General features: G+C 41.0%; 1 protein-coding gene across 1 annotated transcript in view; it reads left to right on the plus strand.

The window, feature by feature from the left end:
* Nucleotides 1-20,070, plus strand: part of L3MBTL3 (L3MBTL histone methyl-lysine binding protein 3) — a 128,551-nt gene that overhangs the window by 86,978 nt on the left and 21,503 nt on the right. The window contains exons 18-19 of the mRNA XM_004702064.2: nucleotides 2-83; nucleotides 5,811-5,960. Coding sequence (XP_004702121.1) covers nucleotides 2-83; nucleotides 5,811-5,960 — 232 coding nt within the window. The remainder of the gene's footprint in view (nucleotide 1; nucleotides 84-5,810; nucleotides 5,961-20,070) is intronic.

Here is a 20,070-nt window from a genome sequence, read left to right on the forward strand (position 1 = left end):
ACTTCTGAACAGACTGGATGCTTGACACCAGGATGTAAAGGGATTGGCCATTTTAAGAGAGCAAGGCACCTGAGCCCTCAGAGGTATGTAGTTGCTGCCAGTTCCATGAGGACTTAGTCAAATACAAAGTGTTCGCCCCAAATCTGTGTAAGGTAATAATGCTTTCCATGCATAATAAATAGATGAAGACTTAATATTAAATTCAGAGCCATACTAAATATAGTTTCCATGGTGATCATGGGAAAATGAAAGGTAATATCTTTACTTGAAAATCTGTCTGGAAGAAAATACATTCACAGATCTTGAAATAGACCTACTCTAGCTATCCTTTTTGTAGCAATCCAAGTATCTCTGAGTATGTGGGGCTGACCACGAGTAATGAAAAGACGATGACCCTGTTCAGAGTATTTGTTTGGTTGAATGTGATGTGATTGGACAACTCAACAATGTGAATAATGAAAGATGAGATGACTTTAGACTGGCAGCCAAGTTGCAAAAAGCACGGATATAAATAGTCAAACATGGGATGTCTTGGTCAGAAAAATATTTTCCAATATGTTTTTCATATCCCTAAATAACTTAAAAAGGGTACCAAATATGTATCTTAGAAATTAGATAATTGTTTCGATGATTTTGAAGTCTTTGTAGAATTTTTAAAATATTACTGAAGTACTAAGAGATTCCTCATAATTAACAGGGATTTTTAAGAATCAAAAAGACCTATTTAGGTATGTAATCCAAAAGCCCCAAACTTTTAAAATTAATCAATTGTAGTAAGTGACCTAACTTCAGATGAATTGGATTGCCCCGGAAGAAAAGTGATTACTTATTTATCTGTATATACAGATTGCGAATATAGGCCATGGCAAGAATCTAAAGCTTATATTACATTTTGCTCTAAGAATCCAACAGACAATCCAAAAGTACTGTTCTTGTTTTCATCTGGATGTAATTTCAGTTTTTTCTTTGCAACCTCATGCTGCTTATCTTCCTTGTGCAATATTTCTCCCTAGGTTTTTTTGTTTTATTTTTCTCTTTTAATGGGGTTCAGTCTGTTCCAGAGTATAAAAGACTGAGCCTAGACAGAATGGTGATTCTCCTTGAAAATATTCATTTAAAATCCTTTTGTTTGCTTGTATGGCTGTAAGCCAAAAATTACATGATTAATTTAAGCTGAATAAAAATTCCCTACATCATATAAGTTATTAAGTATTAGCTGCTGAAGGCATCTGGGTTATTTTTCAAGCATTATGTAAGTCTAAATGCCAAATGTAATTCAGTAGAATGCTTCAGTTTTATATTCATAAAATATTTTCAGTATTTTTGAGCAGCTTTTTTTATCTAATAACAACAAAGAATCATTTATTTTCTTGATGTTAGCTATTGTTTATTGTTCTACATGTCTCGTATAATCTTCAAAACAATCCTGTGATGAAAGAACCATTATTAGCTACCTGTATTTGATGAAGTCATTATGGCCTGTGCGACATTAAATAAGTTGCCTTACTTGAAACCTTAGGAATAAAGACCTGGGAATGGCAGTCAATCTAGTTCTGAGTGTATATTCTTGACCACTCCTCTCTCAAAGCAGCTCTGTGCCACTCTGTGAGTTAGTCAGAGACCCACCCTTCAGAGAACTCACAAACTAATGGAACTCTAAAAGCTATACATAATTTATTTAAAATACCAAACTACAAATCATAACCAATATGGAAACGTACAACCTCAAAACATTATTCCCAAACTCACTGCCATCAAGTTAATCCTGACTCATAGTGACACTTTCCAATAGGGTAGGATTGTCCTTGTGGGTTTCCAAGCCTAACTCTTTACAGGTGTAGGAAGCCTCTTCTTTCTGTTGGGGAGCTTCAAACTGCTGTCCTTGTGGTTAGCAGCCCAATATGCAACCCACTATACCATTTGTTCAAATTGTGTAGAAAAAAAGAGCCAAGAAATGAAAGATGGATAAATACTGACAGTTTCTTTTTGGGATGCAGTTGGAGATTTTGTTAAATGTGATCTTCTGAAGAAAAACCTCACAGTATGGCATTGACCATTGTTTCTTGTAGAAATGCTCTAGGTCAGAGGAGAGAGGCCTCCCTATCCCAACATGCCCTATGGTAATACAGTCCTGCCTCTTTCCCAGTGGCCTTGGCCACTCATAAAATCACTTTCCCCAAGTGCACATTGAACATCTTTGGCACATTTGTTCATCTGAAATGTTGTTTACCTTGTGATAGAAGGGATGAGCAATGGAAGTTATGATGGAGACATGTGATAAAGAAATTGTTTCAGTACATTTGGGCCCACTCATGGTGATTTACTCCTTTTCTTGGAAGGAGATAGGCAGATATCGACCCTATGGCTTAAAAAGCATAAATTGATAAAGAAGCTATATTTTCTTTTCACTTACATTGGTGTCTGTTCCTTGGGCAGAACTACTGGTTGACCGGGACCTCAAGAATGAGGGGTGGTTTCCAGCCACTGTAAGGTGGGATCTCCTGGCTGAGTGTTAATGTCTTTTTTTCTTAACCTTTGACTTGGTCGCTCTGTGCCCACTGTCCTATTTACAGTGCTCAACACTCTTTTAGCTGGCAGGATATTAATCTATAACAGGCACGGCCTGTTTCCCATTTCATTAGGAGACTTGTGGAATAGCTATTGCATCATGGGTATTCTTTGAACGGTTCATTTCACTGGCCCTTATTTTTGCCCTTGCTGAGAATGCTGTGTTTAGAAAAACATAATGAGAAAATTCTCTTTGGATTAATTTACCGAGAAACCACATAAATCAAAACATGCATTCTTTGCTTAAATAACAGGGACGGTTGCTCTTTTAGCAAGAATAATCAATTTTGTGAACACATAAGCAAAAGATTGCTTTGACTAGCATTTGTTTTTTACCTTCTCTGATGATCACAATAACTGAATTTGATCTAATACGTTTTAGAGAAGATGTGTCTCCGATGAAATTTGAGCCCGTGATTTTTCTGTGTTGAACTCTCAGTGATCAGTGCAAGAGTTGCATGTAATACTCTAACTTCTAGGGACATCCAGTGACCAAACTGCTTAATTTTGCCTTTCCAGCAGGAGAACACTAATAGCAGCTGTGTCAACATTGCCCTTTGTTGATTCATTAATTGGCATATGAGGAAGTCAAGGCAGAGATGGATTAAAGGAGAACTGAAACTAGCCAACTCTAACTCCTGGTCACCCCACATCTGTCAGAGTAGAGCTGTGTTCTGTCATATTTGGCTGATACTTTGGGAGTAAATCACCAGGCCTTTCTTCAGAGGCTCCTCTGAATTGACTCAAGCATCCTTTTTTTTGGCATAGCAGCCAAGTGCATTAACCATTTATGACTGCACTTGTATAAAAATAGTTAAGTTGCATATTTGGAACCATCACACATAGCATTTTCTAGGAGAAATTAAGAAAAGTATTTCTAACAACCTCTCAAGGTTGTTTATGAGGTCCATATAAAGTTTTTAAAGCTTAGGGACTTTGGACATCTCCAGCCAAACAGTGAGTGTCTGCTTTGTACCCGACCCTGAGGTAGGTGATGTGCTTGCTACTCAGAGAAAAGGACCGCTTTTCCTGAGAGGCCACACTCAGGTATAAACAGATGTGCATGGAGACTTGAATAATGCTCTCTGTGTGGGTGTTATTTAGGAGGAACATCACCTTTTCTGAGGAACACAGGTTGTCTTCATCAGGAAGGAACAATAGGGAGTTTTAGTGCTGTTTATTTTTTGGTGATGTTCTTGTGTGCATTATCAGATTATTTCAGGAAGTTAAGTATGATTCTTCAACTTTTTAAATAGTGACAATAGGTAACATTTGTTGATGGCTTCTTATGTTTCAAGCACTGTTCTAAGCACTTCCATGTTATTTAATCCTCACAACAGCACTATAGAGGGTAAGCACTGTTCTAATCCCCTTTACAGGTAAAAAAACCTGCAGTTTAGAGATGTTAAGTAAGTGACAGAACCAGGATGCAGCCCAGACCTGTATTGCACTTAGGTCTGTACCCTTCACTGCTGAGCTCTCCTGCAAACCCAGCAGCTTGATAATCCTGCCTGGTTTGTTTGTGCGCCCTAACGTGTGTACGTGTGTGTGTGTGTGTGTGTGTGTGTGTGTGTGTGTGTGTTTAAACAGGTTTCTACTGTAACGGGGTGAGGATGATTATGCGAACACTAAGAAAACGGACAATACCATAGTATATTTATAATTATACTTATATATAAAAGAATTTAAAGGTTGTACTTGGTGAAAAACAGCCTTCTTCCCCAAGGACAATATTCCTGCTCAGAGCAGCCAATGCACAGAGAGGACCATAGGGCCAGCCCCCCCACCCCCCCATGAGACACAACATCCCTCACTGACCATAGCACTACAGGGGACAACACTGGAGACACAGTGTGGGAATTGTGCCCGATCTGACCCCACCACACCGGAGCAAAACACTAAGGGCGTGCATCAGAGCAGCAAGGGGAGCCAATCATATGCGGCAGTTGTCCTTTATCCTAGGGCTGTGGTTCTCAACCTTCCTCATGCCATGACCCTCTAATACAGTTCCTAATGTGGTGGTGACCCCCAACCATAACATTATGTTCGTTGCTACTTCAAACTGTAATTTTCCTACTGTTTTGAGTCAGAATGTAAATATATGATATGCAGGATATATTTTCATTGTTACAAATTGAACATATTTAAAGCATAGTGATTAATCACAAAAACAATATGTATTTCTAATGACAAATAAATGAAATTTTGTCTTGAACCATGAGGTAGCATGGGTAACAGTCTTCACACGGGTTACTTGTATGTGGGCATATCTGCATGTGGGTGGACCGGACCTGCCTGGAGATGGATATAGGAGCCGTGTCTTGGCTCCTAAGACCATCAGAAATATGTGCTTCACAGGGTTGTTCGACCCCCAAAGGGGTCACGACCCACAGGTTGAGAATCAGTGTCCTAGAGGATAACTGTGAGTTTGGAATTGACAACATGACTGTGAATTTGGCTGTTTGGTGATTTTGTAAAGTTCTTGTGCAGTTTTAATAAATGTGAAAAGCTTTCTGTGTATCCTTGATATCAGTCACCCTTAGAAGAAACTCCGTGTCTGTTAGAGTTAACTTTCTATTTTCACCTCCTACCCATAATTGACTTGATGGCAGTGAATATGTGGTGGGGGGGTGGGTGCGTTACCCACCCTAGTAACTACTGATAAACGTTGATCTCTTGCTATATGAAATAAACTTTCCATCAGGCATGAAAGGCCAGTAAGTGGACACAGGTGGAAAAGGAAGTACATTAGATGGGTCATTACCAACGTTGGCATCTGCATCTTTCACATACTAGGAAAGGGATGCGCTATAGATTGATAACCCATCCTTCCCAAAATATCAGCCATGCCACTACGCACAGGGACAGGAACTTGGGAAACCAACTTCCTTTAGAGAGCAGCACTGGGATAAAGGGAATTGAAGAAGCCTGGCTGCCTGGGCCAGGAGGAGCACCACGGGAGCGTGTGCACCTCCTTGCCTTGCGCAACACAGAAGTACTCTGCAGTGACCAGTGCTCACTTCCAAAGATTGCATTGCATTGCTTTGTAAAATTGAGTACAAAGTCTCTCTGAATGTGCTTTAAAGATAAAGTAATTCATGAGCTCTCTTTAATTATACACATATTCATAGATAAACAGGATACATTGTTTATTTTTTTAATTTTATATTCTGTAGGCTGCCCTTTTCATTGGGATATGTCCTAAAGGAAGTGTTCTTTTCTGTTTTCCTTGAATTGTCTAGTGCTTCCAACTGTCCTTATTCAGATGTCAATTTGAACAAAGACCGTATTTTCCCCGACCGGCTAAGTGGTGAGATGCCTCCGACTAGCCCATCATTTCCAAGAACTAGAAGGACAGAGACAAACGAGAGTTCTTCTTCTCCAGAAACCAGGTAATTAACATGGGAATGGGGGTGCCATTTAGAAATGCTCCAACTGAAAGAGGGTTTCGACTTTTATGATTTATTTTAGTATGTTGAAAATGTCCCTGATTTAATATGAAGTGATGGCGCGGATCAGCACTTCAGGATTCAAAAGTAATTAAGTAAATGGCAGAGGAGTTATAAAGGCATATCTAAATCAGGCTGGGTTTCCGCTTTGTCATCTCTTATTTGAGTTTGTTGGGTGTCAGTTGTTTAGTAGAAATTCCAACCAATTCACATTTCTGAATGAAGTGCTCAGTATTTGTAACGAACCATCCTTCATCTTTTATTAAAAATATGACAGGCTTCGTGTGAAGCCTGGGCATTATTTTGTGTTCGGGCTTCCCAGTTGTGAGGATGGCATGGGACCATCCTGGTGGACACAGGGTCACTCTGTGAGGCCCAGCTGACTCAGTGGCACGGAAAAACAACATGTGCCAAGGACTTCCATGTGCTTGATTTAACCATTAAGATGCTAACTGCACTGCAAGCCAGCACTTAGCTTAGTTGCATTTGTAAAGTTGAGTTCAAATGTTATAACTTCAGAGGGTTGCAAGAAGTACTTTTTGTTAGATATATCATTAAGTAAGTGGTATGCTCTCTGTGTTATCTGAGGATTCCACTAATAGCAATTGAATTAGTAGAAAGATACCTGCATTTTGAAAGTTTCGTTTGTGGAATATTTTAAGACCTAAGATAACACAGCTCTCTGTATGTTAGTACTTTATAACTCCCATAATTTTGGATGAATCAGATACTCAAATTATTAATAGTAGGAAATTTTTAATGCATAAAACCATGACTGATCTAATAAATATAAATTGTTTTTTAAAAATTGCAGCACCCTAAAATGGGTGTATTTTCATGAAGAATATAATTTTGACAAATTAAAGGAAGTATTGATTCATATACAGGTACAGAATCAGACATTGTATTAAATAGCAACGATATAGAAGTTTTTAACGCCTATTGTTATTGAACAGAAAGCAAGCTCTGCAAGGTATATCTCCTTTAAAGAAAGCTTGGGTACATAATGACAAAGAGAAATACTAATCTAGATCTTTGGGGAGGGAGATCTAGGTCAATTAACATAACATAGCTCATGAGGTAATGTTCTGCATCCTAACTTGATGAAGAGCTTGTGAGTGGCCATATAAGACGTAACTGTTAGAATCCTCCTGTTTGGAGCAAAGGCATGTGAAAGAAAGCAAAAGCTCAATAATAATAGGACCATACGCTAGTGGCTCCCCCACACGCACTCTGTACTCTCAGATCCAAAGAACCAGTTGTTGCCCTGTCCTTTCTACTAATGGTTTTGATCAGAGACACAATAGAAGATCCTGGTTACAATGGAGTAAAAATGGTGGAGCAAAGCTAGGTTCTTAAAAAGACCAGGTTTGCTAGACTTACAGAGACTAGAGGAATTCCTGAGAATATCACATAATTCTAATCTAGAACTAAAATCACTGCCCGTGGTCACCTTTCAGCCAAATCATGAGTTGGCCTATAAAATAAACAGTACCCCTGATACATGTGCTGCTGCTTAGGACAATCAGCTACATCAGCAGTTCTCAACCTGTGGGGCACGACCCCTTTGGGGCTCTAACGACCCTTTCAGAAGGGTCGCCCAATTCATAACAGTAACAAAATTACAGTTATGAAGTAGAAATGAAAATAATTTTATGGTTGGGGGGGTCACCACAACATGAGGAGCTATATTAAAGGGTCGCAGCATTAAGAAGGTTGAGAACCACTGAGCTACATGAAAGTAAATAGGCAACATTTGCCCAGAAGCAGAGATGGAAAGGCTAGGAAAATGGGGCACATGGAAACAGGGAAGGCGGAGTGGAAGAGAGTGACATACTGCAGGAAGATCGACCCATGCCTCAGAACAATTTGTGTATGAAATGTCGAGTGATAAACTAATTTATGATGGTAAACTTCCACCGAAAACAATAATTGTTCCCCCCTCAGAAAAACTAATGTAGATAATTTTTGCAATCATTTACCTCTCATTTTATATTATAGCATATTAAAGTAAAATGAGCAACCCTATTTGTCAAATCAGATTCAACCATAATATGTTGCGATATTTGCATGCCTCCATAGACACTGGTTCTTCGGTGTTGTTGTTGTTGTTTTTCACGTAAACTAGATGAAGTTAAGTTACAAACCTGTGATCCTTCATATCTAATTTTTCAGTATGTATAACCAAAGAAGGGAAGTGTTTTGTGTAATTGTAACATCATGACCATGTCTACTATATTGAGTTGTGTTCAATATGGCCCCTTCTAGCTGTAACCTCTTACACGATACATAATAATCCTGAATTTTATACTCTTGTGGTTGTGGTCACATTTTGTTTTGTTTTGTTTTGTTTTAATCATTTTATTAGGGACTCATACAACTCCTATCACAATCCATACATACATCAATTGTGTAAAGCACATTTGTACATGCATTGCCCTCATCATTCTCAAAACATTTGCTCTCCACCTAAGCCCCTGGCATCAGCCCCTGGCATCAGGTCCTCATTTTTCCCCTCCCTCCCTCATGAGCCCTTGATAGTTTATAAATTATTATTTTGTCATATCTTGCCCTGTTTGACGTCTCCCTTCACCCACTTTTCTGGTGTCTGTCCCCCAGGGAGGAGATCACATGTACATCCTTGTAATCGGTTCCCTCTTTCCAACCCACTCTCCCTCCACCCTCCCAGTATCACCACTCACACCACTGGTCCTGAAGGGATCATCTACCCTGGATTCCCTGTGTTTCCAGTTCCTATCTGTACCAGTGTACATCCTCTGGTCTCGCCAGACTTGTAAGGTAGAATTGGGATCATGATAGTGGGGGAGGAGGAACATTTTGAAGAGCATTATCTGCCATCAAACAGGAATGGGATCAGATTGAGTTCTGACTTTAGTGTGGAGGATGTGAATTGGACCACACTGTTTGTTTGATGGTTATCTTAATTACTTAAAAATGGAGGTAAGAAATTATATACTACAGCCCAGAGGAGAAAGACACTGTTTCTGGAGTGGCCTGGGGAAAGGCCTGGCTGATTAAGATCAGTAGGAGGCCAATGCCTGCTGGAAGCATCTTGCCACGGGCCCCAGGTCATATGTGCATAAGCAAGATACAGTCCAGGGGTAGAAAACAGATCATTACATGTGGGTGAAATCTGATTGTATCAGATAACTTCCTCCAAATGACCTTTCTCCATGAGTCTGGTAAAAAAAAGTTAGAAGAAGATACTGCTAGGATTCACCTGTGAGTAATTGTAAACACGATTCCCTGCGAAGCCATCCTGATGCGTATAAAATTAGTCCACTGAGAAGCCAGGGGTATGATCTGAGAGGATCAGCGGCAAGAACCAGGAGGGGAGTGTGTCCCCTGGCTTACCCATCTGGCTGTGTAGCCCAAGGCCGTGCAGCTTAAGTTTTCTATAGAAGGGAGGAAAAAAAGAAGCATTGAAGAGGGCATTTGAAAGAAATGAGTGTGTTTTGTGATTTCTTAAAGTAAGCTGTGCTCGGCCTGAAACATTTGTCTGAGTGGGGTCAAGTGCATTGCCAGGCTCCAAGTACTCTCAGGAACCCTTGCGGCAAGGTGAGTCTCTTGGCCAGAGGAGTGAGAGTGGTGCCTGGGAGGCAGCTCACGAGAAAAGCTCTGAGCCAGCACCGGGGAAGGTCAAGTGGTTACGTGATGAGCTCTCCCATCACACTCAACTGGCTGCCATCAAATCAGTTCCGACTCCTATCATCCCTACAGGACGGGGTACCCCTGTGAGTAACACTGGCGTTTTTCCTACTGGAGAAGCTGCTGGTTTCAAACTGCTGACCTTGCAGTTAGCAGATCCAGGGGTAACCACTACGCCTCCAGGGCTCCCTCCAGTCCCTCAGCCCAGCTTTGTCCTGCTTTGTCTCCTCCAAGCAGCCTCCTCTGAAGAGGAATAAGAAAGCTTTAGACAAAGATGATGATCTCAAAGGGGAAAAAATCATCCCATTTTCAAATCATCCATTTGGTATAGCACGGTTTTTTCCATAAAACTCGTCTTGGGAACCCATCTACATGAATAAATGAGGAGTGGGTGTAAGGTCTTAATGCCTTCCAGGATTTGCCTGTGCTCATATTTTCCCACTTGCCACAAATTGGGAACACCACTTGACTTCTTATAAAAGGGTGTTAGCATCCATTGCAAAATTTTGGTCATCTAATTTAACATTGCTTCACCATTATTTGACTGTCATTCTGCATTCATGACAAGCTTTCCCCCCCCCCCCACTCATTTAAAAAATTTGAATAGTAATAAGGGGCTTCAAACCCTGTCAAGAAAATTCTGTGATCTCCTAACTCCCTTTTCCCACAAGCATTATAAAGTGCCTTCCTACTGTGTCAGACTATGGACTCTTAAGAGTTTTTTTATGCTATGAATAATTTCAGCTGTGTGTGTGTCTGTGTGGTGGTAATTATTTTTTTAATGTTCACAGGAGCAAATTTGGCTAGTGGGTGATTCTTTTAGCTGACATCCTTGTTTTTGATGACTTTTAAAATAGTTGATTATGAAATTAATCACTTAAGCATAAATTGGGGCCAGACCTCGGGCCAGGGTATCCTCACAACAGGGCAGCGGTCAGTTTGGTTGATTTCTTGGGTTGAATCCACACAGAGAGAGTGGTTACTCTTGAATCGACCCTACTCCGCCTTTTGTTAACATATGGTTACAGTTCTTTAGGTCATTGCTTGTGGTAAAAGAAACGTTTGCAATTACATGTCTCCTGAGTCCATTACAGATATTTTCTATTCAATATATTCATATCTATATGTTTTGAATTATGTGTAATTACACCACCTTTTGAGTCAATTGATTATGTACCTGTGAATATTACTATGTGAATTAACAATTTTATTTCAAGTGATGGTCACTGATTTTTGTCTTCCTGGATTTGCTCCATGAGTTTGTTACATTAGTCATGGTTGTAAAAGATGCTTAGATTGCTTCTTGTCTTCATCTTTTTTTTTTTAGCCTGGATGTAACAGGAGAGGTGTAGTTAGTTGCATGCAGTCAAAGGACAATCTGAGGGGAATGATCCAGATGCCCCCTAAATCCTGGTTATAAATCCTGTTTTTAAGGTGGACATGGTTGACAAGACTTTGTGACTTTTTTCCCTTCCTTTTTTTAATTGTGCTTTCTGTGAAAGTTTACAGAGAAGTTTGTTTACCCTTCGTTTGTTTGTGCACTGGTTGCATCCCCACAATGTGTCAGATCGATCCTAATTTCCTACCTCAGTTCCCTTCTGTGTTTCCATTTTCTGCCCCTTCCTGCCTTGCAACGCTCTCTGGTAATGTACTGGGCTGTGAGATCAGGTGCTACCTGAGAGGTCAGCAGTTTTAACCCACCTCTACTCTGTGGGAGAAGGGTGGTGCTTTCTGCAGCTCTCAAGACTTACAACCTCAGGTACCCAAAGGGACAGTTCTGTTCCAGAGGATCCCTCTGTACAGAGCCGACTTGTCGTCATTGAGGTTGAATTTGGTTTGGCCCTGGCACCTTGGCTTTTGCACAGGTGTTGTCATTTTCATTTCCCATAATTGATTGTCCTAAGGAACATGTTCCTCGGGGGTGTTACTGCTATATTTTATGAGCCAATTGTTTGACTGAAAGTTGGTCTTTGGGAATGGCCCAGAAGGGTTGGTGTCTTAGGTCCCCACACTCAGGGTCTCTCAGTTGCTGTCAGACTAACAGTAAATGTGACTTCTCTATCTTTCTTCCACTGCCCTGGCTTCTCTTGTGATACCAGTCAGAACAGTCAGTAGTGGCAGTTGGGTACTGTCTAGTTCTTCTGGTCTCTTGGTCATAAAAAGCTCCTTTGAGTCTTATTTGTCATCACTCTTCTTTGCTCAGGTTGGGAAGAGACCAATACCAGGGGCTTCAAAAAAGTTATGAAAAATTCCATTATCTTTCAATTACAAGAATTGTATTCCATGCTCTCATAATTCTATCATAGATGGCTTCATGCAAGCTTTTAATATCCCAGACAATATGCGATAAAGTGAGATACAAATCACAGCCTTTTAAAAGTATGGCTGATGTAGATGTTCCCCAGGTGTGAGGTCTTTCGCCTTCAAGCCTGGGAACTTCATCCCTACAGTGTTTAGTTGTGTCTGAGTCGTATCCATGGCCGTGGCCCTTCTGTGCTCATTTGTCTATACATAATGCATACAGCCCCCTACAGGTATGTTTGGACAACTATGTACAACCTAAACTAAATCTATACCTCCTTAGCATAACTGTGTCCATTCATAAAGTAGTGATATTAATATGATTGTTGTGGGATTGTCTGTTAAATAACATGATTGTGCTTTTCTTTAATTTTTTTTAAATGGTACCTTTTAAAGAAGAAACTATAGACATTGTGATAGTTCAACTTAAACTCTTTATTATGCTGTGAGAACTGTATTTCCCAAAGTAACAGTTGTTTTTTTTAATTAGCTTCAGGTTCTTTCATTTTCTCTTCTCCAGGTAGTATCACTGTTGACAACAATGAAAATTGCATGTGGCATTTTAGGTATAAAAGAGCCTGGGACAAACAGAAGATGCTCAATCTTGTTCTGAGAAGTTTGACCCGAGGATCTATAGAGATGTTCATTTGCTTTAATAGCATCTCCTTGGTGCTCTCAGTGACTTAACTAGCTTTAGCCAGAGCTACAGCTTAAGTATGCAAGAAATATAAAAGAAATATGGAAAAAGATTTATACATACATACACACATACTTTCAAGATAGGGAAAATGTAAGAACACAAGTTAGGATTTCCACCTATATACACAGAATTCTACATGCCTTCTTACTTCCGCCCACTTAAGGTTGTTCCCACCTGGAGTAAATCTAAGTGTTCCAGATGACTGGATAAGAAAATGACTGTGAGGATGACTGAAGCTTTCTGCTTAATTAAAAAGAAGATAATTAAAAAATAAATAAGTAAATAAAAAGAAGATAATTGTGCAAAGCCTAGAGGTGGTTAAGTAATCTGATATTCACTAAAGTTTCTGTGATTCCTGGCAGAAATCTAAATGAAAAATAAATCTTATACCGAAAAAAATATCTAGCATTTCTACATACCAGACAGTGCTGCCATGCAGTCGATTCTGACATACTGCAAGTTCCGAAGGGCAACGTAGAACTGCCCTTTTGAGTTCCCAAGACTTTAAATTTTGGGGGGACAGACAGCTGGTAGGTTCAAGTCACTTGACCGTGTGGTTGGCCCACTGTACCGCCAGGGCTCTGGGAGGATTCTTTTTCTTCCTTTTGTGAATTGGATGAAGACTTACAGAATCCTTCATCACCTTTACATTCAATAATTTGTATCCATTTTATTTCTTCTCATTTATTTCAATTCCCTCAATGCACCTTCATTTGTTCCACTTTCTTCCTATGTTTCCTATGTCCATTCTTCCTTTCTCAACCTTTCGGAATTTTGTCCTTAGGTAAATGCTGCCCTTTTGATTGTACATAGTTGAATATTCCCGGGTGGTCATTCTTCACTAATTAGTGTGCCTGTGTACCTGAGTATTGCTGTAAGTTGAGCCACGATCGTGGATTCCGTTCCAGCTGTTAGGGGTGACTAAAGTCCATAGTCCTACGGTTTCCACCAGTCTCTAGTCAACCAGCAAGCCTGCTCCCTGTTATGACTTTGAGTTTGATTCCATCTTTTTCTCCCACTCTATCCAGAATCTTCTACTGTTTTCACTTTAAGAGCAATTGTTCGTGATAAATGGGCACTATATAGTTCTTTAGGTCTCAGTGTTGTGGAGACCGATGTTTTTCACAGTCCTTTATTAGTCCATTGGACTAATTGTTTCCATGCATCTTTCTATTTTTATCACTCTTCTTCTGCTTAGGGGCAGACCAATAGTTGCAACTTAAATGGCTATTCACTCACAAGCTTTAAGGCCCCAGTTGCTACTCGTCACAGTAGCAGAGCGTTGTCTTTGTGAACTGCATTATGCCACTTTCTCATGATGCCCCCTGAGGCTACCGTCCTGAGCACAGGGGTGGGCGCCAGCGGAGCTGGCCCAATGACTCATTTCCTAAAGGAGTTTGGTTATTCCTTAGAAGCTTTCGTAATCTTGCCCCCTGCAGTCGGTTCTCCTCGACATCCATGGGTATAATTGCAGCAAAGGTAAATGCCGGAACTATTATTCTTTGTCAGACCTAGGTGTATTTGTGGGCATATGCCCACTCCCCTCCCATACCTGTTAGTCTGTAGAGCTGTCCAAGCATAGATGTGTAGAATACAGTTATTGCAGAATTGGGAATATAACAAATAAATCCTGATGCCAGGATTTATATAACAGTATTTACTCTTGTAGCCTGTAACTCCTGCAAACATCCTCCCAGTGTCTTCCCCTGCCTCCTCTCCTCAGTATTTCTCAGATATTACATTCTTGAATAAATGCTGTCAAGGATTCAAGCCTTTTTATGTTAGTAATTTCTTTCGTTGAGTTTACAGCACACCAAACCAGTGAGAATATTAACCATAACCACTTAGAGAGTAGAAATGTAATTAATATAAGTAAATTTTCTTGGGTTCTTGTGTGCATGTGGGCATTTTATCTCTCCCTATAGCTCTAGCTTCTAAGGTGAGTTATTTCTCTAAGGAAGACCCAAGGAGCAAAGGCATGGATAGAACCGGCCTGAGACTACAAGGGCACCTTGCTCCCTGGGGCTCCTTGGACCGCAGGCACCCTATCATGATGAGGAAGATCATGGGGGGTCTGATACCAGGATTTAAATCTTGCTAGGATGGGACCTGGGGAAAAAACCTCAATCGTTCTTGGCTTTAAATCTCATAGCTGGTAAGGGTATATGAGAAGAAAGATGTAGTAAATGCTAAGTGCTTTGAGCACTGACTAATAATGGGCCTCAGCAACCGTTAGTTTTTATTGTTGTTGTTCAAAGAGAAAAGGGTCACTTCACAGATTTTTTTTTTTACTCCTGAGGAGCCAAGAATGGCTGGCACCCATTTCATCCATAATCCCAGGTGTGATAGGGCCCTCAGCAGAGTGTTTCTCATGGTAACAAGTGGGCCCACTCTTCGTTTCCCTCATCATTGTTCACCTGGATATAATTTCCCACTCAAAGTTCCATAAATTTTCTTTGCGTTATTCTTAATTATTTATTAAAATGTGCTTGTCAGGCGTGACCTTTGTTTGTTTGTTTGTTTGATGTACTTTGGCACATCAAGAAAGACTTTGCACTCCCTGGAAGCCAATGCGGAGACCAGCACTTAATTGCACGTGCTTTCCTTGAGAGGCGAAGAATGCCTCCGTGGCAGTGGCGCGTGTGAGGGAGTGAGCCGGGCAAGGAGAGACAGCCAGTGTCCTGGTGACCATCATGAGCAGGAGCCCCAGGCCTGCTGGGAAAACTCCGAGAGTTCTTGTCGGATCCGTGCCTCGGAGTTACTCTCTTGTAGATGCCCGAGAGATGAGGGGTGAAGCTCTTTATAGAGGAGATGAGGAGATGGGGAGTGAAGCTCTTTAAAAGTTGGGGCAGTGCTTGTCGAGCTCTTGTTGTAGCGTGGCTTCCTGGCTCACCCAGAGAATGATAACCACGGAAATGGCAAACACTTACATGCTTGAAGAAATAGATGGGGCTGCCCAGAGGCAACCTGATCTGGGATCTGGTCCCGGTGAGGACCAGTGTCTCGGGGTACAAGTGGCCTTGAATTTAAGACTTCCTAGCACAGACTGAAGACTGCTTTATTTCACACATACTATGGTGTGTGTGTGGGTGTGTGTGTGTGTGTGTTTATTGTAAACACATAAAATAGACTATAAATCTGTGTGTAGGACAGAAATTATATGTACATTACAACAGGCATGTTAATTGCCCAGCTTTCCTGACCTGCTGCCAGGAGATAAAGCAACCTGAACCCAAGGAAAAGTGGGGAGTGCCCAGGGCACTGATAGCATCTACTATGCCATCCTGCACACTCAAGTCAAATGCCAGACAGTCACCAGAACGAATGATGTTCTGGCATTGCTTTTGATCCAAACACTGAAGGGACCAGTGTAAATTACGAGTGCAAGAAACAATTATGTCCTTTTATGAAAGGTGACTGCTTAGAATATATTCATGGACCACCTGGCTCCATATGAGTAGTCCTCAAGTCTGGTTTCATAGCACATCCCCTAGGGACCTCTTTAAAATTCATATTGTGAGATCTATTTCCAACCCAGCAGAATCTTTGGAGTCTGCACTTAAAATATTCCTTCGGTAGTATGCATCTCCCCTAAAATGTTGTGGTGACTTTCCGTTAGTCTTGGAAGGAAGACGTGGAGTATTAGGGCGGCACACAAAGAGCCTTTTGGTATCTGTTTGCCTATTCACTCTGGCTTCATTTCCATCAGACTATTTAACCTTGATGCTCCACCCACTCTGTCTCTCACACAGCCTTTGACCTCTGCCTGGAGGCTCCATCCCTATAATCACTAAGTCCATTTCCCATCTTGCAGGGTTCAGATTAACTGTCATTTCCTCAAGGAAATTTATCTGATCCTCTGGGCCCCATATCAAGTTCTTCTTTATATGTTTTCATAATCACATTTAGTTTTTGTATAAAATTGCTTGGAAGTCTGTGTACGTGGTTTGGTGATTAGCTCCTTATGGCTGGGAACCAGGGCCTATCTTTTTCTCTGATGTCCTCTCCCTTATATGCTAGCTTGCACTTGGTGTGGATGCAGTGATGCCCTTGAATTACTCCTCACTCTTCAAAGTTAACAGTTGTGTCACCTGAGAGGTAATGCACATGTAACCTTTTGGTTCAAATAAAACTCCTACATTCTCGATTTTGTAACATCGCCACATCAGCTATCCAAGGCGGCAATTATTAAGCAATGAGATAAATCGCCAACGCCATGAGGGATAGACACACCGTCCACATGACTGCCCTTTTATGAATCTGGTCATTGTTTTCCAGCTCGATGCTGTTTAACTTCCTGGAACATGTGGAAAATGATACCACAGAAATAATAATGATGATATGGCCCACCAAGGACAAAGGTGGTAGGGCTGCTGCTGCACACCAGGCAGGTGCTTTGTCCTCCAGAGGAATACAGGGTTCCCCGGGATTTGATTCAAGGTATCCTAGCTGGGAAGTGCTGCCCTACTTTAAAGTGGCTCCCGTCTTGTGCCCTTTGCTTTAAAAAAAGGAACAATTAAGTTTTATTGGCTTATACTCGACATATCATACAATTTAGTCGTTCACTCATGTGAAGAAGATTTGTGCAGCCATCACACAGTCAATTTCAGGACAGTTTCTTCTCACGCCCACTGTTGTTAGCTCCCCAGTACCCTCTCCTCCCTGCCATGCTAGACTCCATTACTGCTCTCTGTAGAGCTGCCTATCGTGGATTTTACATTCAGAACATCATACAAAATAAAACCAGGAAGCAAGCAAACAACAACAACTAGACTAATAGAAAAACCTGTCAAAAAGAAAGCAAAGCATTAAAACTGAAATATAACGTTGAAGTGGATCAAAAGGGAGATCAAATGGTTAGGTATGACATTTTAACCTAAATGCTTCATCTGCTAGCAGGAGAGAGCAGTCTTTGGAGAGGGGCCGTGAAAAGGGCAAGTCCTCAACAAGATGGATTGACAAGTATGGGAACAGTTTTGAAATTGGTGCAGGGCAAGGAAGGCAGTGCTTCGTTGTTTGTGCATATGGTCTCGGAGTCAGAACCAACCCACTGGCACCTCTCAACAACACATCTTGTTGAGTCTTCTCTCATGTCCACGGAGTGTCTGGGTTCTTGTTCCTACGAAACTTGTCAAATCGGTAGTCGAGTTATTAGTGAATTCCCAGGGTCTTTTTCCACAGAAATGTGGGTGTCCTCTTCCAGACAGCCATTCTTTCTTTCTTTTTTTTTTTTCATTTTTAAAAGTCATTTTATTGGGGCTTGTACAACTCTTATCACAATCCATACATACATGCATTGTGTCAAGCACATTTCTACAGTTGTTGCCATCATTCTCAAAACATTTGCTTTCTAATTGATCCCTTGATATCAGCTCCTCATTTTTTTCTTTTTTTTTAAATCGTTTTATTAGGGACTCATACAACTCTTATCACAATCCATACATACATCAATTGTGTAAAGCACATTTGTACATTCATTGCCCTCATCGTTCTCAAAGACAGCCATTCTTTCATCGGCCTGTTTTATGAGGAGAGGTATCTCTCACTCCAGAGAGTGGGGGCTCATCTCCCCCCTTGGGGTCCCCTTAGCTATGAAGAGGTGAAGCAGTCTCCTGTAGATTTCTCTGTATGTCTTCCCAAGACACTGAGCATCAAACTCTGTTTTCCATCCAAATCAGCCAAGGCAGGGTAAGATTTGAGGTCTCTTCACTTTTAACGAGCACCTTCAGGTGATGGAGGCAAGTGATCACTAAACCAGGCTTGGGAAATCACTGTCTAATGAAGCAGTTTACAATGCATTACCAGTGAGGGAACATTCAACATCTATCCCACATCATCTTAGTGAAATCATCTGATATGAAATCATTCTATAGCTGTTTTTACTTTGTGTATCTGGATTAGGGAATATCTCTGTTAAAAATGATGCACCGCTGTTAGAGATCACTTCCGGCATTAAGCACCCCATGTTGTTGGTGCCTGCCTAACTATAACCACATAAACCCAGAAAGAAAGCCCATTGCCATTGAGTCTAGACTTAGAAAACAAACTAAAGCATCTGTTCAAAGCCTGCCAGATACTTTTATTTCCTTGCAAAGTGAAAATGCCCACTGCAAACTAAATCTAACAAAAGCATTGTTTAGATCTGGATAAAATCAAAGCACAGATAAACTCATTGCCATCCAGTTGATTCCAGCTCATAGCAACGCTATAAGACAGGGCAGAACTGCCCCTGTAGCTGTAACTCTTTACAAGTTACAAGAAGTAGGAAGCCTGGTCTCTGGCTAGTGGTTTCAAACTGCTGACCTTGTGGTTTACAGCTCAACTCATAACCCATCATGCCACTAATACTTCTCAGATCCCTCAGGTCATTAAAATGGCTTTTCACATTGTAGGGCCAGCAGGCCGAAATTAGAGCCATCAGTCGGATTTAAATTTCACTCCTAGCGAGGCCATCATATCCTGCAGCAGGGCCCAACTAAATAGATGGAGACTTGGGTGGTTGGTGCAAGCTATTAACCAGAATGGTGGCTTGAGTCCACCCAGGGGTGCCTTGGAAGCAAGGCTGCTGGAAGATCACAGACACTGAGAAACCATATAGGGCACAGTCCTCTTCCTGGTAGGGGCTTTCAATCTCTCTCTCTCTCTCTCTCTCTCTCACTCACTCACATGAATCAGAATCAATTTGTTGGTAACTGATTTGGCTTTGGGAAGATCAAACATGGGAAAATCAGCTAACCAAATATGATTAAAAGTACACACACATACCTATTATTTTTTGGTTTGGGTTTTTTTTGTTTTTTGCCAAAAATAACCAAGGAGAATCAAACTGATTTAGAGCCTAAGGCTCTAAAAGATTGTAAAAGTTCATTAGTAATTGCTAGGAACTTCGATTTACTTCTTATGGTCTTTTGGCCTGAGGGGTTTGGGGTTGAAGAGTGGAGAAAGTCGCTTTAACACTAGGAATTCCCTGCCTGTTTTAAAACCCTTTTGTTTGTTTTTGTTGGGGGTGGTGGTTGGTGACCTGCCAGGTCTGAATTAAGAACTTTTTAATATTCTATCTTTTGGGAAGCTGAGTCAGATTTGTCTGCATCCCATAGAGCCTCCGCTTTACTTAAAACTCACAGTCCGCTACCAACCGCTGGGACTGCGGAGGCAGCAATTGAAAGTGTGAGGGAGCGATGGCTGTGTTATTGTTCGATGCCTGTGAAGTTGTTAGGACAGTCCTATATTGGGATCTTACATCCCTCATTCTGGACAGTCACGCTTCTGTGACCTGACTTCTCTTCCCCACTTTTTCCTTAGGGCCTTTCATTTAGTAAGAGCACTGATTAATTAGTTGTCAATTACCAGTCATTCCTTTTTGCTGGAGAGTTTTTTCTTGGT

The sequence above is a fragment of the Echinops telfairi genome, unplaced genomic scaffold (genome assembly GCF_000313985.2).
Source record: "Echinops telfairi isolate 266 unplaced genomic scaffold, ASM31398v2 ScPeMD7_3533;HRSCAF=4204_0, whole genome shotgun sequence".
Taxonomy (NCBI): domain Eukaryota; kingdom Metazoa; phylum Chordata; class Mammalia; order Afrosoricida; family Tenrecidae; genus Echinops; species Echinops telfairi.